The sequence below is a fragment of the Typopeltis vanoorti genome, chromosome 23 (assembly GCF_054136105.1).
Source record: "Typopeltis vanoorti isolate ZY-2024b chromosome 23, IOZ_Tvanoo_1.0, whole genome shotgun sequence".
NCBI classification, from domain to species: domain Eukaryota; kingdom Metazoa; phylum Arthropoda; class Arachnida; order Uropygi; family Thelyphonidae; genus Typopeltis; species Typopeltis vanoorti.
Window position 1 is genome coordinate 31,439,386 of NC_143571.1, and position 16,395 is coordinate 31,455,780.

The 16,395-nt window shown below is 33.6% G+C and overlaps 1 protein-coding gene across 3 annotated transcripts in view; it reads left to right on the forward strand.

Moving 5' to 3' along the window:
* Ubr1 (Ubr1 ubiquitin ligase) overlaps nucleotides 1-5,337 on the forward strand; it is a 150,873-nt gene extending 145,536 nt beyond the window's left edge. For 2 of the 3 annotated variants that reach the window (XM_090412591.1, XM_090412592.1), the window contains exon 11: nucleotides 2,260-5,337. In XM_090412591.1, coding sequence (XP_090268717.1) covers nucleotides 2,260-2,459 — 200 coding nt within the window. In that variant the 3' untranslated portion in view covers nucleotides 2,460-5,337. The remainder of the gene's footprint in view (nucleotides 1-2,259) is intronic. The other variant, XM_090412593.1, reaches the window with a different exon arrangement.
* Nucleotides 5,338-16,395: the final 11,058 nt, after the last annotated feature.

A 16,395-nucleotide genomic window follows, 5' to 3' on the forward strand; every position in this document is an offset into this window, starting at 1 on the left:
TTTTGCTTGCTAATTTCTGTCACTTTTTTTTTTTTCTCACTTCTTATTTTGTTTAAGAATCTTTCAAAGTATTGACTCCAGGCTAAATTTATGCATATTGCTACACATTTTCATTCTTATCTCAAAAAAATGTTCATATTAAAAAGTGCTTTGTAAAAAAGAAAAAAAAAAGCTTTTTACATTTGTTCCGATAAAGAACTTATTGTGAAGCTGTTTACAATCCTTGTATTTAATAAGTAATTTTTTTTACAGTGTTTCTGTATTTATTAATAACATTTAACTTTTCTTATTGCATCATTTACGTTTTTTTTTAATGTGGTATATTTTTAAAATATATTATGTTGGTTGGCTAAGTGGATATCATAACTGTTCTCCAACTGAACAAGCTGTGGATTGAATCCTACCATGTGCATAGATATTTGAGAATATCTTTAGGTGATAGAAATTCATCTATCACTTAAAGTAAGGTGTAATTTCACACTGAATGATGAATTTCATCACTTAATATGATACCATCCTGCTTATTTGGGTAAAATGGCTTTGTAAGATTCCCTGTTCTTTACAGAGCAGAGTTGCTGGATTATCTAATGTTTAGCCTGCTCACATTACTAATAACAATCGATAGCTTTTGTGGGTGATATTTATATTTAACACAAAAATAAAAAAAAAAGACGCGACAAAGCTTCTAGCTTATTGAATATTCCCTAGCAAGCAAGTGTTGATAGTAAACATTTTTTAGTTTACAATGCCAGTTCATTTTAAGTCAAGATGAACCACCCAGTCTAATAGCATTTTATGTACTAACATAATTCTAATAGAAAAATTAAAGATGCTAAGAAATTTTATTCTTTTAATCCTTTATCCAAGCATAAGCAAAGTTTGAGCATGAAGTATCTTTACAACTAGGCTACTTATATATAGAGGCTGAGTTTAAATTTAATTTCCTTAGTATCTCATAATGCAAAGAATACATGTGAATTTAAGTCATTCCAACTCATATTTCCAACAATATGTATAACCAAGTGAAAAAACTTTCGGGTTAGACCTTTTCACTACTTGTATATGGGAAATATAACTACTGCATTACTTCAGTAACATAATTTCTATATAATGACAAGAATATAATTTCTTGGCATCTTTAATTTAATGTATAACCAAGTGAGAAAAAAAAAAAATTTTCATTAATTCTAATAGCACCAATTAGTAAAAATTTCATTTATGACCAACTAAAAATAAAACGATGAGGAAAATTAATCTGCTTGGCATATATAAATTTTGGGAAAAATTCTTTATTGACATATTTTTCATGCTAATACATTTCAAAACCTGATATTCTGTTGGCTATTCCTTAGTTGGCATTAATAACAGAAAACGTAGACTTATGAAAATATAGATTTCCTTTTTTGAATAAATTAGTAACATTTTACTTCCAACTAATTTTATTACTATAAAAATTTTGTTTGTATATGAAGAACAATATTGCATGTCTCTCCTCTTTCATCTACTTTGCTTGGATGATGCCTGGGACTATTTTGCCCCTACTTTTCTGCTACATACATAAAATAATTTTAGTTTAGTGTTGCCTACTGTGTAATATATCAAAAAATTTCTCCCAGAAAACATTAAGTTGAAATTTAGTTGTATTAGGTACTAGCCTTATTGTGAACTTTTATTTACAAAACATAATCACACATTCTACATTGTTTCCTCCTCCAAACAAATAAGTTTATTAGATTTCAGTGGTGTCAACACATATCATCTTGCATGGCACATGTAATACTTTGCCATCACATAACTTAACCTTAATTGTCCAGTTGTCCAAAAATATGACTTCAAAAGGCACGTTAATTGTGGAATAGATTAAACTGAAGCACTTATGAAAGATAAATTTTACAAGAGTGCAACTTCTTGAATTAAGCAACATCTTGTATTCAGTAGAAATGTGGTACCCAGGATTTACATATAAAGTTCTCATTTTCATATCTTTAATGATGATTTGTTGCTTAATTGATTTAATGATAGTAATATTTCTAAATGTAACAATCAGGAACTTGCTTGTTATTTTGGTGGTGTTTTAACTTGTGCTGTAATATGACCATATTGCTTGATAACTTTATTATTAGAAATAGAAAATTTGTGTCTTATTTGTCAGAGACAGATATTTTTGCTATTTGCTGCAGCAGACAGATATGTTTAAGATTTAAAAAAAAAGTTTCTGTTTTAGTGCAAAGCAAGTTCACTTTGATGTTTATCTTACAGGATGCTATCTTCCTCCACCGTATGTTGATGATTATGGTGAAACCGACATAGGATTAGCTCGTGGAAATCCTCTCCATCTCTGTTTGGATAGGTACAAAGAACTGCATCAGCTTTGGCTTAGTCATGGCATTCCTGAGAAAATAGCTCATGAACTAGAAGATTCATTAAGTTTAACAATTAATAATTGGCAGCTGTTGTAAATTTTTAAAGTAACAATAAGATAGCTAAAAGAAATTACTGATGCTGTTAATGAAAAGGAACCACATATACTCTCACACACTGTCATTGCATTTTAAGTGTGGTGAAAATTGTCCCTTTTACTTCTATTGTATTCAATAATTACTGTTTATCATGTGTATGAATGTATATTTTGAAGGTAGAAACATTTCCCTTGAATCATTTTGATAATATAACTTTTAAAAAAAAATAAAAACTGCTGTTTTTATTTTCTCATAGACAAAATTATTCCACCTTCACACTACTGTACTTATTTCTACAATACTCATCACAGGTTAGGTGTGCATTCTCAACATTTTAGGAAGGATATGTCATCCTTAAATATATAAACAGTATTTATGCCACTGCATTGCAAATTTGTTGATGCAGGCAGTGTGTAATGTTCTTGTATGGTTGAAGTTGAAATATGTAATATAAAGTATAATATCAATTGCATATTCCTCTAAATTGTTTGGATACCATGTTCCGAAATTGACCTGTATATACGTCTAACAAGAACATTATGAGGATATTTTTTTGTTTGTTTCTTTAGAAACATATTTATTGTGAAACATAAATTTGTTTTTGTACAGAACATTTGTTGATGCAGCCCAATTACCTGCAAATCAAATTTTGCAGATAAATCCATTATACATCAGTATACTTATACAGAATGAAATATTTCTGTAATAGGCAAATGATTTTTGAAGTTTCTGAAACTTTACAGTGCTGAAATTTTAATGTTTTGTAATTTACAATGCATGTTGCATAGATAGAAACAATCACATTCTCTGTAGAAAGCTGTTTTAATCTTTGTGTGGAGTAGAATGGTACTACAAGAAAATTAAAAAAAAAAAAAAAATAGGGGGGAAAGAGTTGCTCATGATACATAATTTATTAGCGAAACAATGCTATTAAGAGAAACTGCTTTGCTATTTTTTTTTTTTAGCTACTTGTATATTATAACTTGCCTGTATAAAAAAAAAATTGCTTATAGCATGCTGTTATCCAAATATGAATAATATACAAGATGGGATTGTTGAATACTGTTGTTTAGTTTGTGGAAATTTATGGGTATTAAAGTATTTTATTTGATTGGTAGCCTGACATTTTGGCTTTAATAATTTTGTTACAAAAATATTTATTATATTTTTTAAATATTTTTATCTTCCGTGGTTTCACTTGTAAAGTTGAAATAAGACTTAGAATTTTGCTGTAATATCTTGGCTGTATTTTCTCAGTTTCATGTAAAAACTTGTAAAACTTGTAAAATTTTATAAACAAGTTACTCTTATGACATGTTTTCAGTGCTTTGTCTTTTCTTTAAAAGAAAAAAAAAATCATTCACATTAGCTTTACTCATAATGAATGTGGGCATTGCAAATATTAAACAGCTGTTGTATGCTTCTTATAAATTAACTGATTTTGTTCTCTAAATTTGCTAGGACAGATAAATTGAACATCACTTTCTGTAAACTTAAATCTCCTAGATTTTTAAAATCAAAGGATAAAATTTGTCTGATACATTATTTTATCACATGTAACAAATGAGTTGATTCAGCTATCCACCTCATGTCAGTTTCAACATTGAATAGAATTATAATGGATGCATAAGCCAGTATAAACTACTTGCTTTTAAAATACCAGTTTGTAATACTAAAGCATGGATATAAATTTATAGTGACCATTAAAAATCCAAAACTGTTTGAGCAATTAGATAAACTCAGTGTATACCCTCTTATAAAATCCCTACATAAATATAAACAATTTCTAGGTTCTGCCGTTTCACCTTGATGCGATGTGGGAAGTTTGTTTATAGCCTTATCATCTAACATAGAAAGCAATGGAAATAGCCTTAACTTGCTTTTTTTGTTAATAGCTGAGTGCAGTAATTTGTTTTCTACTGAATGCAAAATTGCAGCAGTCCAAAGAACAAATTTGTGGTCTGAAGTCACCTTGGAACTTCTACACTGGCAGCAGAAATCCAACAGCTTTCCACCTTTGGATTTATCACCAGCTGGACCGACCATAATCAGAAATATCAAAATGTTGTTCACGTTATTACTAAATTAAAAATGCTTCTTATATAATAAAGGTCTGAGTATGTGTGTGTATATATATAATAAAATACAAAACGTTTTTTTTTTATTCTATGCTGTTTGAAAGATGCAACTGAGCTGACTGAGCTTGATAGTTGATGCATAATTAGTACTACATAATACTTCGTTGTGTGTAAATTTTGTAAATAGCTGAATGCAATTGTTTGCAGTCAAGATATGTTTAATTCATAATATACCACATATATGAATAGAGCACTAGCAGTATAGTTCACATTTAAATATTAAAAATCATTCAGGCATGGTGTTAAATCATTTTCATTGATGGAATTATTCTACTTCTTGCATCTGTTTAGCTAGGTTTTTTTTTTATTGAAAATAAAGCATATCTTTTGTCTCGTCATTGTAACTGAACAAATAACTGGCTATATGTTAGTATTCACTGTTCTACCAGGAAGCAAAGTGAGATGATTGAATCAAGAATGCTATGAATTCCCTTAAACAATCAAGGTTTCTCTCCAGTTAAGATTATTAGAAATTGCAAGAAACTGTTTGGGAAACATAAATCTTTAGAACATGCTGGAAGAACATTTCTAGCTAAAATATTTTGATAGTCATAACACACATTAAAGATGCATTTGAACATAATTTTACATCAAAATGGTTTCATAATCAAAAATTATATTACTATCTTGCAACATTTTTTTCATAATCACAGCAAATATTGTCCCCTTAAGTTAATATACAGTGACTTGTGTATCATTCATTCTATGGGAATCATTGTTTTTTTTTTTTTGTTTTTTTTTGCAAATTTTAATAACTTACATGCATAAGTTTTGATGTAAATTAATTGTATATTGATGAATGATTGTGATTTAATAAAACTGCTAAATTATATTTTGTTGACTATAGCTGTCACTCCAAAAACATTCAGGCAACAATAGTATGGAAATATAATCATGAAGGGTTGAATGTAGATAGTTTTGGTGGTGGTTATACAGGTCTGCAATTCGTGATGATCCATTATGTTAATAGTACTTGCAGACTCAAAACACATGACTTAGCCATATTGGCTTTTGTAATCATAATCTTTAGGATGAGGTGGTTAGTCTTATGCCTAAATCTCTTTTGTGTATTTTATTGATAAGTTTGCCTGGTTGTGGGATGAAAAACCAGAGTTTCTGGGTAGAAAAACTTGCCACCTCCATATGGAACTGGCTAATTCACATTCTGTTAAAATTCCTGATAAAACTTCTTTATTCTAGGTGGGATTCAAACTCATGTCTTTCCAACTCCCAAAGGGTCTCATCCAAACCAACTGAGCCATTGAGGCTTTATAATGTTTATAACAGTATATTCAAATTATTTCTCCCTCTTGATTTAAAATAATGTATTATGGTCAGAAATCACTAATCATATAGGATAATGAAGTGTAAACATTCTTGTATTAGATATAATCTAGGTTACATCGATAACAGTGGCATAGCTAGAGATTTTGCCACCCCTCTCAGTACAAAATACCACAAAAAGTCAAAACGCTGTATAGGGAAAGAAATTAAAAGACTGTTTATTTTTGAAGTAAAACTTTAATTTCAACATTCTAAAATGTTATTTTTTTTGCTTTTCTGTAAGCAAAATCATTGATAACATTGGCGAAGTCTATTTCATAATGTAGGTAATTCTTAATCAATTTTATTTAGAAAAGCTCCTCTCACAACTAGCAACACGTACAGCAATTGTGAGGAAAATTCACAGTAGTATTACAATATTTGGAGCTGAGTTCTCGAGACTATTTTAGAATTCACTGCACAAGTTCAAAAAGGTTAAAGTGCCGTCAGGGGTGGACCGTCCCTCCACCCTTCCCCTAGCTATGCCACTGATCGATAATCAGCAAGAGCCAAATTTGATACTATTGTGCAATATATCATTTATGCAGAAAATATGATTGTGTTGCCACTTGAAATATTTCATTATGTTGGATTATAAATGACTGAAAAAAAAAAAAAAATTGCTAGTCTGGCAGTTGATTGTTGGAACTTATACATGCTCTCCTGCCTGCCTCCTTCTCTCCATACATAATTGAACACACATTGTATAAAAGAAACTTGTGATATAGTGTTACAAATCACATATAAACAAGGACAAGAAAGTTTTTAGAATACTTGTTTAGTCTATAAAAATTAACAACTTGCAAAATAGTTGTGTTGTTGTATGCTTCTGAACTTGCTGAGGATAGTTACTATTAAGACAACTGTATAACCAAATGAATTCCAGATTGGGGGGGGGGGAGAAATTGTCACAAAGAAGATATCAATATTTCCAAATAATAGCAACATAGAAAAATAGTAACAAGAATTGCATGAGTCTCTTGTTTGGGGCAGGAAAATCAACATCCAGGATTAACTGAATACAGAGCAGAAGAAATAGATCTCAGAATGCATATTGCTAATCTATCTGGTTGTATAAGATTGCAGTGCAAGACTGACAAGCATGAATCCTCCTCCCCCGATGATTGTGAACAGAGGCCATTGGTTGTTTCAAGTGTTATGTGGGAAAAAAATCATCCTGTTGTGGGATTATTTTCAAATGGAATCGTAACCTGTTCTGAAGATAACTGAATCCACATTTCCTACATCATCTTGGCTACAATTCCAACATTGCTGTAGTCAGTACAAAAAGCCATAACACCAAAGATGCAATCTCATCTTTCAGACTTTATTCCTCTAAAGATCAATCTCTTCTCTTTGTATTTTCTAATGTCTATAAAGTTCCATACTATTGTGAGCTAACGTGTCAATCACATGAAGAAAACCCACTAAACTCTTATGCTGCATTACATTATATCACAGCTAGTTTAAATGTGGGAAACTTTCTCTGGAATCTGCACAGCTCCTCTTGGAAAATATTTTCTCATATCTTATGGTTTTTGGGGAGATGGGAATAAGCTTGTCTCCTCACCAAAAACCATGGTTGCTGACTAGTAGCACCCATGGAGCATTCAAAGACAAAACTAATTTCCACTGTGTTTGGAGCCACAAATATGAGTGTACTCAAAGTTGTTGAAAGGCTGCTATATTGGTTGGCTAATTATAATTTGTACAAAATTGAAAGGCAATGAAGCACAGCATGGATGAATAAAATAAAACATGAAGTAATTCGATGAGATTTTTTTTTAATGCTGAAAGCAACCGACTTCAGCATTGTTTTAACTATCTTAGATATTTAATGTAACTTGAAAGGATATCTGTCAGTGTGGTTAGCCTAGTGGCTATGCACTTTGCAACCATATGCCTGGGGAAGGAGTGTTCTAGGTTTGATTCCCCTCGACGACGGGAGGAGCTTAAGGATCTCCTCAGCCATAGCCAAGTTAGCCGGGCATGGACAGCAGGGTTTTTTCCACCAGTTTATCTGGGGGTTTTTTATCTTGCAAGCAGGCAAACCAGCCCTATGAACACAGGCTACAGTCATAGGATATAGTACGGCAAGGGGGAAACCACCTTGCTCATAATCTTCCCTAGTATGGTAGCATATAGCTACCCCCCCACCACTGTATTGCTGAGGGAATAGAATAGAAAGGATATCTATAAATATCATTTTTAAAGGAAGGTGTGTGTCAGCTAGTCTCTCAGTTTTTTTTCCCCCTCATACCTTGTGGTGTTGAGGGTTTTCTCTTCATTTAACCACAACCATTATTATATTATACAAGGATAAGGTGGTTAGCCATATGCTTCCCAGTGTATCCTATGTCTGTAGAAGCTTTGAGTTCTCAAGGTGGGAGGAAAACCCTGCAATCCATGCCCAAGACTGGCTAACTTGGCTATGTCTGAGAAAGATCCTAAGCTTCTCACGTCAGCAACGGGAATCGAACCGAGGGCACTCCTTTTCCAGACATAGTTGCAAAGTACATAGCCACTCGGCCAACTGCGTGGATCAGGGTTTTTTATTATTATTATGCAAAACAGTGGCCTTAGTCCCTTGTTAGTGGTGCCCTAAACATTGAACTCCAAGAGGTTTCTGGTCAATGCAATGCTTCATACTTTGTGCCACTTTTACAGAACTGACCATTGTTTCTTTCAGCAAGACAATGCACCGTATCATAAGGCTGTAACTGTGTGGTTAGACAGGTCTGCAGATCCCTGATCTCAACCTTAGTGAACATCAGTTGGGTGAACTGGAGCATCTGGTGCCCCACAGCAGCCCAAGACCTCATTACATGCCTACAGGAAGAATGGCTCAAAATTCCCATTAATTGCCATCATATGCTTGTGGAAAGTATGCCCCCATAGGATTGCTGTAGTCATCGCGATGAAAGGAGGTCCTACATCTTAAGCGAGTGCCATGGGTATTTGTTCCTCACATGGTGTCTGTTGACTTCTTTCCAAGCTGTGTATTGCATTTAATAATTCTGCATTAGAAACGTTACATGACCATGTTCATGATTTCTTAATCCTCTGTTTAATAACGTGCCTTCCATTACAAAACCTGCCCAAAATCTTTTTGTTCAGGCTTTGTAATGGAAGGTAAGTAGCCAGTCTTGTATGCAGGGCATATAATTTTATCACTTGTGCTTTTTATTCTGCGAACGGGCCAGAGCACAATTTGCAGATATAATACTGGCCTCAGAAAGGTGATTGTCCATAATTCCAAACAGTCACTTCTTTTAATGAAATTCACTGGTCACTTATTTTTGTACCGAGTATGCAAAGTTGCTGAATGTCACATAATAGCTGTGGACCAATTCAAATGGAATCTTATTGCTCTCTTTTCTGATGGTTTATTATTAGTGCTGCATTAGATTGATAATGTATATATAAATTTCTTTTTTCTCTTTGGATATCAGCCACAACCATAACTCCTAGTGAAAATTATGCAGCCCAACAGTGATTAAAGACACATTCATTCAATAATAAGTGATCTTGTTACCCATTTCTCACCAAGTTGAGGCAGCTGTATGCCTGATGAGACCAAAGTTTATAATCACCTCTATTGCTAACAGTGTGCATATATTTTTTTCATACTTTTTACATACTTAATTGGAAGTGAGATCAGAAATTTCCAAGGGAGAATGCTGGTCTTGAAATTCATGCTTGCTCTTGTTATCATTCAGGGAGTGAGGTGTGATTGAAGTCTGATTAGCGGAATAATGAATTACTGACCATTTAAAACTATATTTAGAAATTTATGTACATTTAATCATACAAATACATTTATTTTACAAATAATATTCTATGTTTTTCAATTTAGTTACTTGAATACAAATTCTACTCTACGGTTCTTCTTTATGAACTGGTCAATAACACTATCATAAAAAGTTGGTTGCGACTTAATTTTCCCAAGCAACATGCACACTTGTAAAAGCTGGCTGAAACTCACTGGCTAGATCTACGTTGACTGCGTATGGTGGCCTGTGTTTAAGCAACAGAGTGGGACAACGTGAAATGGCTATGCGCGCACATGAAATCACAGTGCTGCTACGAGAACCTGGAAGCTCCTACAACCGAGCAAGCCAAGGTAGCTTTGACTAGACGAGCAAACATCGGCCTTCGATACACAACGCAAAGCTCAATTATTGCCACGCAAGCTTAAGACGTCTTCTGTCTACAAAAATAAAAGCCTAAATGGAATGCATGGATTTATTGACAAATAAATATTACTTCTTTCTCAAGTAATGAGCTTGCGCAGCAAGCATGGAGAATTCACCCCTGGAAATTTCATATGCAGATAGGGATACTAAATTTCAGATCTTACGTTTTATTGAATTTTGCATCATTTGGCAGTAAGAAACTCAAGAGCTCCACTCCATAGTATGCAAGAGTGTAGGCCTAGGATTGTTGACTGCATTAATAACAGCATATGACATGTTTGGCACTGATGACTTTCACAAACCTGAATATCCTTATCCAAACAGGCATAGTTTAAAAACACTAGTTAATCTTCAAAGTGTTCTCTAGCATCTGAAGTAGGTCTGTTAGTTCTATGCCATCCTTAAACCAAGTCACAATGAATATGAGATGACATTTATTAAGATGGTGTTCTTCATGGCCTTTGAGTGCATCCAAAAATATCAATGAGTTGATTTGACAACAAATACACCTGAAGGATACAAGAGTTTCCAGACTGAGTTCAGTCTGTGAGAGTGAAAAGCTGTGGTACCACGTCTTAGGCATGATCATTAAAAGAACCAATCAAACATTTGATTCTTGGTACAAACCAAAAAGTGTGAGGATTCTTACAGTGTTGAATAAATTATTTTGTGATCAAGAATTGCTGCACTGTTTCACATGTGTAGTATAGTAATAAATTTAGTTTAATCCTTTATCCAAGTGTAAGCAAACGACATTTGCGTCTGAAGTATCTTCAGGACTGAGGCAACTCGTAATAAAGGTGGACCAGGCTCTCATCACTCCTTCTCTTGAGCTTGGTCCACCTCTACTACGAGTTGCCTCAGTCCTGAAGATACTTCAGATGCAAACTTTGTTTGCTTGTACTTGGATAAAGGATTAAACAAAATTTATTATAATCTAACCAAGTGGAAAATAAACTTCCAACATGTGTAGTATAGGCATGATTGTCTTAGGATAACATAGTGACTGTCCAAAACATCAGTATGGCTATTACCGTTTAGGATTAATTCAAGCTTGGGAATGATTATATTTGAGCAAGAATTGTTTTCTTATAAGCATACATTCCTAGTGGGAAGAAAGCCAACTATAACCCAAGGTTACAGATTATGTTCACTGCTCATCGAAACACCTCCCTTCATATTAGATTAGAGACCAGAAGTAGCTACCAGCAGGTTTGGTCTACAGGATCTGTTCAACCCCGCCATCTTTTACGTGTGTGGCAGATTCACACCCGCCTTATATCATTTTCTAATACGTGTCTGTCAATAAGCCACTTATTCAAGTCAAGAGTTTATATTCCATATTCTTCAGTTTATGAAACAGCCTTTCATGTGGTCTCCTATAAAATATCTCAGCAAAATCCAACAGAATCACAGCATATCCATTCCCTTTTTTCAACTCCGCCATAACATTGTTATAAAATATAAGCAAATTGTTAAAATATGTCCTCCCTTTTAGACCCATGCTATTCCTTGCAAAGTATAGCTTGTATGTTAGCCCATTTCTGTATGCGAGTTCTTACCAACTTCTTTAAAATCTTCACCACCACATCAGAGATACTGATCAGTTTTTGCACAACGAAACTATCACACATTCTGTCTGTTCCTGTGGTACCGTTCCTGAGCTGAGACTCAAGTTATACAAACATGTTAAAGGCCTAGCTAATTCGCATGAACATTTTGTATTCTGAAGGCTTTTGTAAAAGTTCTGAAATGGAGGAGAGTATTGTACAAGAAATCAGATATTACAAAAGGTGGCATAAAAACTGAAGGTAATGATTTAAAAATAATTCAAGAGGAATACAGTTAGAAGTGTAGATCAATACTTAAGGTAGGAAAAAAAAACATCAAAAATTACGGAAAGGCAGAGTAGATGATATTCAACCAGAAATGCTAAAATGTGGCAGTATAAATGTTTTACAGTGGTTGCACTGAATTCAGAAGGCATGAGGAGGTCGAATTCAGGACGATTGGAATAAACCGCTCACAGTATCCATATATATATAAAAGGGAAATAGTATATGAGAATTACAGACCGATTTTTCTACTGAGTGTTCTAAATAAGATTTATGTAAACATGTTTGGCAACAGGCGAAGAAAAATTGTGGAAGGGAACCTTGGGGAACAAGCTGGGTTCATGGCCCAAAAAAAGAATTGTTAAGATTAGATTACAGAAATAATTGAGAAATCATGGAAATATAACGTGGATCTATGTTTTATAGCGTGGAGTAAATTTTGTAGATTACATTTCGTAGAAGGGAAGAGGTACATGACAATGTGTCCAGAGAAAAGCTATTCAAACGCTACATATTCGAGTTGTAAGTCACCAATCAGAATTTACGGAGGTGCAGGAAGGTGGTTTGATGTAAAATCAGGTGTCAGACAAGAATGCACAATATCTCCATTGTTATTCATTATCTTTTTCGATCATTTTTTGCGGGTTCGAATCCCGCCGTGGGCATGGATATTTGTGATTGTCTGTGGGAATACTAGTGGTGGTGGTCGGTGGTAGGTCGCGTTGATGTAGTGCAGTCAGTTGTTGGACTGTGTGGTGGAGACAGAGTTGTTGAGTAGGTGCCTTCCCTCTATGAGTCTTTGGACTCCCTGGAGGTATCAAATAATAATAATAACAATAATAATAATAATAATAATAATAATAATAATAATAATAATAATAATAATAATAATTTTTGGTGGAAATTAGTATTAAACCTAATATCAAAGTTGGAGATGTTAATCTGAGCTCTTTATTTAGGAACGGCCTTGCCTACTCCCTATATGAGAACGAAATGGCATTAGCTGATAGCTAATAGTATCTACATAAATACAGTACAAGTCTGCAGAAATTGCTTAACAACTAAATAACTGATGTAATAAATTTGGCAAAAAATCAGCAATAAAAATACAGTCTGAAAATAGATACGAAAGCGGAAAACATTAGCTGCATCCTAAATGAAGATCCTACAGAAGCAAAATATTTAAACTATTTTAGGCATAATTTTTAGTGAAGATGACAAGTTAAAGATGGAAGCCAACAACAGAATAAGCTGAGACTCTCTGTAGCTCAATCAGTATCGACAATGCACCTTGGAAAAACCGATTCGAATCCTGTCTATGATGTAAAGCTTTATCTGAGCTTCCTGCTCCCATACGGAGATGGCAGGATTTTCACTCCAGGAAACTAGGGTTTTTCATCCATGCAAACCTGCCAGAAGAATACACTCCATTAAAAGCCATAGCAAACAATACAGTTAGAATTAACAACTTCTCAAATGGAGTAATCAGCTTTGATGTCAAGTTACTTGGTTGTGACACACAATTGAGCATAACCAATAGAATAAGTAAAACTGCTACAGCAGGGAGTCAAATAAATACATATGATGTAAAAGAAATTAGTCAAAATAATAAACTAAAACTAGATTAACATTGGTCTGACAGTGTTCAGACCAATGTCAGGTTAGAAGCAAAAGAATTATCAAAGAGTGGATGTAACAGATATGAGAGATCTAAGAACAGGGAGTGAGCATATGGCATCATTGAAAGAATAATATTGAAAATGAAGACATTAGAAGGAACTTAACATTGCTGTCATCATTCAGGAATATGTGAGTAGAGCTAATCTCAAATGATATCACTTCAACAGAATGAGAGAGGAATGGTTAACAAAGCAGGTGTTTGATGTCGTGATTAAGAAAAAAAAACCCAAGTGATCAAGATATAGACGGATTGTTGTAGTTAGAAGTGACTTAGAAGAACGAAATATTAGATCTAACAATATTGGAGTTCTGATATATAACATTCTAATTTGTAGGAAAATTATTGGTATGAAGTTAGTAAGAGTGTAAGCTTTTTGTTTGATATTTTAAGCATCCTGTATACACCCTACAGAGTTCATATCAGACATTTGATGATATGTAACAGCAAAGCGTATAGGATATGGAGTTGTCGCCATATAACCAACCTAATAAGGATAAAAATCAGTTGTTTAGTTACTAATTCATATTTATCATAGAGAGAATACCAACCAGAACACATACCTGAATATTCTTGAAGGGAAAGATGATTGTCATATTTGTAACACTTTCAAATAATTGCTTCTAGGTTTTTATCTTATTTTTAGATAAAATGTTAATCTTTTTCCAAGCACAAGGAATATATTGAATCATAATTCAAAGTAAGGAAAATTTTTCACATCATCATTATTATCATCATCAATTTCCTTATATGTACCCTTAAGGCGTGTTCAGGCTACTATGACATCACTACATGACTACGTTTACATTATTATTAACCTCCTATCCATAATTTTACTCCAAATCAGTCTAATAATTGTCAGAAATCCAACATTGTCATATCCAACATTTTGTGCTTCCATTTTGGCATCAAACACTTGTTTTGCTAATCTTTCTTTGCCCATTCTGTTCAAGTGACCATACCACCTTAGACTAGTCCTGCTCAGATATTCTTGAATGCTAATAATGTCAAGTTCCTTTCTAATAGCTTCATTTTTAATATGATTCTACCATTGATGCCATCTGTTCAGGCCCCTAATTTTTCTCAGAACCCTCATATCTGTGTCTCCAATCTTTGATCAAGTGCTTTATTTCTCACACATCTCTCAGATCCATAACTTATAACTGGTTTGAACACTGTCTTGTATACCTACTTTGTTGTTTTGGTTAATCTTTTTTTTGTTCCATATAAATTTATTCAGCTGGCTCCACACCATACCATTTTTGCTTACTCTGTTGTCTATTTCCATATTTAATATGTCGTCTTCATAAAAACTGTGTTTAAGTAGCTGAAATATTTTACTTGTTCTATAGGCTATCCATACAGAATGCAGTTGATATTTTCAATGCTTCTGCCTATTTTCATAGCATCGGTCTTTTCATTGCTGATTTGCATGTCACATTTGTTACAACTGCTATTCAATTTAGTTAAAGATTCCTGGAGACTTGCACTAGATGTGTTTGGGAGTACAACGTCACATGCATAAAGCAAAGAGCTACGTTTGACATCTCCAATTCTAAAATCAGGTTTAATGCCACTTTATAAAAATAAATCCTCTTTATTTCTCAAAGAGAATAAGCAGATCTCATATTCCTAACTTTTGTAAACTGGAAGGTAGCTAGGCTCCACCTGTAACCAACACCGATAACGATAGATTTGCAATGGATAACTGATGCTTTCTCATAAAGATGGTATCTCACTTGTTCATTAATGATCATAAAGGAGAAAGTTTTTTATTTTATTTTCTTGGTTTTATCTTATATTGTCATGCATTACGGTAAATCACTAAAAAATAGTATCCATAATCCACACCACACTTCCGAAAAGGAGTGTGCTGTGGATATTAAAGATTTTTAATTCTCAATAAACGAATAAGTACATTAAAGTGAATCTTCAGCCAAGTGATTCGCAGAAAGCTAAACTAAAATCGGAAAAAACAGAAATTCAGAAAAATATAGGGGAAGACGGAGAGATTGTGTGTGTGTGTGTGTGTGTGTGTGTGTGTGTGTGTGTGTGTGTGTGTGTGTGTGTGTGTGTGTGTGTGTGTGTGTGTGTGTGTGTGTGTGTGTGTGTGTGTGTGTGTGTGTGTGTGTGTGTGTGTGTGTGTGTGTGTGTGTGTGTGTAGCGGAGTAGAGAGTTGAGTGTTCTCTCGTGATGAATCCTTAGACTCTAGACGTGTCATGCAATAATAATCATAATAAAATCACAATTAAAAAAAAAAATCAAGAGATAATATTGAAGATCTAAACCTCCAAATCATGAAAATGTGTTGGACTTTATTCTGTCCAGTCTAAAGAATGAATCTTAAGGACCGAAAATAGAAATGTATTCGCTCTTGTAGTAATTTAGTAGTTATATGATTTGTGAAGTTGGTACCTAATGCAGTTTCGATGTTTTGCAGCCAAGGAGAAATATTTCTCGCCGCAAGTACTCATTGCATTTTATATCTCTATTTTAAAAATGAAATTGCAAAGAAAAAAAAAAAAAGGCAATGCGTCTAATAAAATGTGAGAAGCGTTGTGGCAAGCAACCAGTGGGTTCTAGATAAGATATTGCTGTGGTCAGCTTCACCTTTAAATAAGTTACATCCAAATCATGCCATCAGTGTGATTTGTCAAAATAGAAACATTAAGATGGACCTTCTACGAAAGAAAGAACTTCTTTAACACCACTCAAAATATCGTTTAAACCTAAGATTGTAATAAAGATTGCAAACCTTATCTAGAA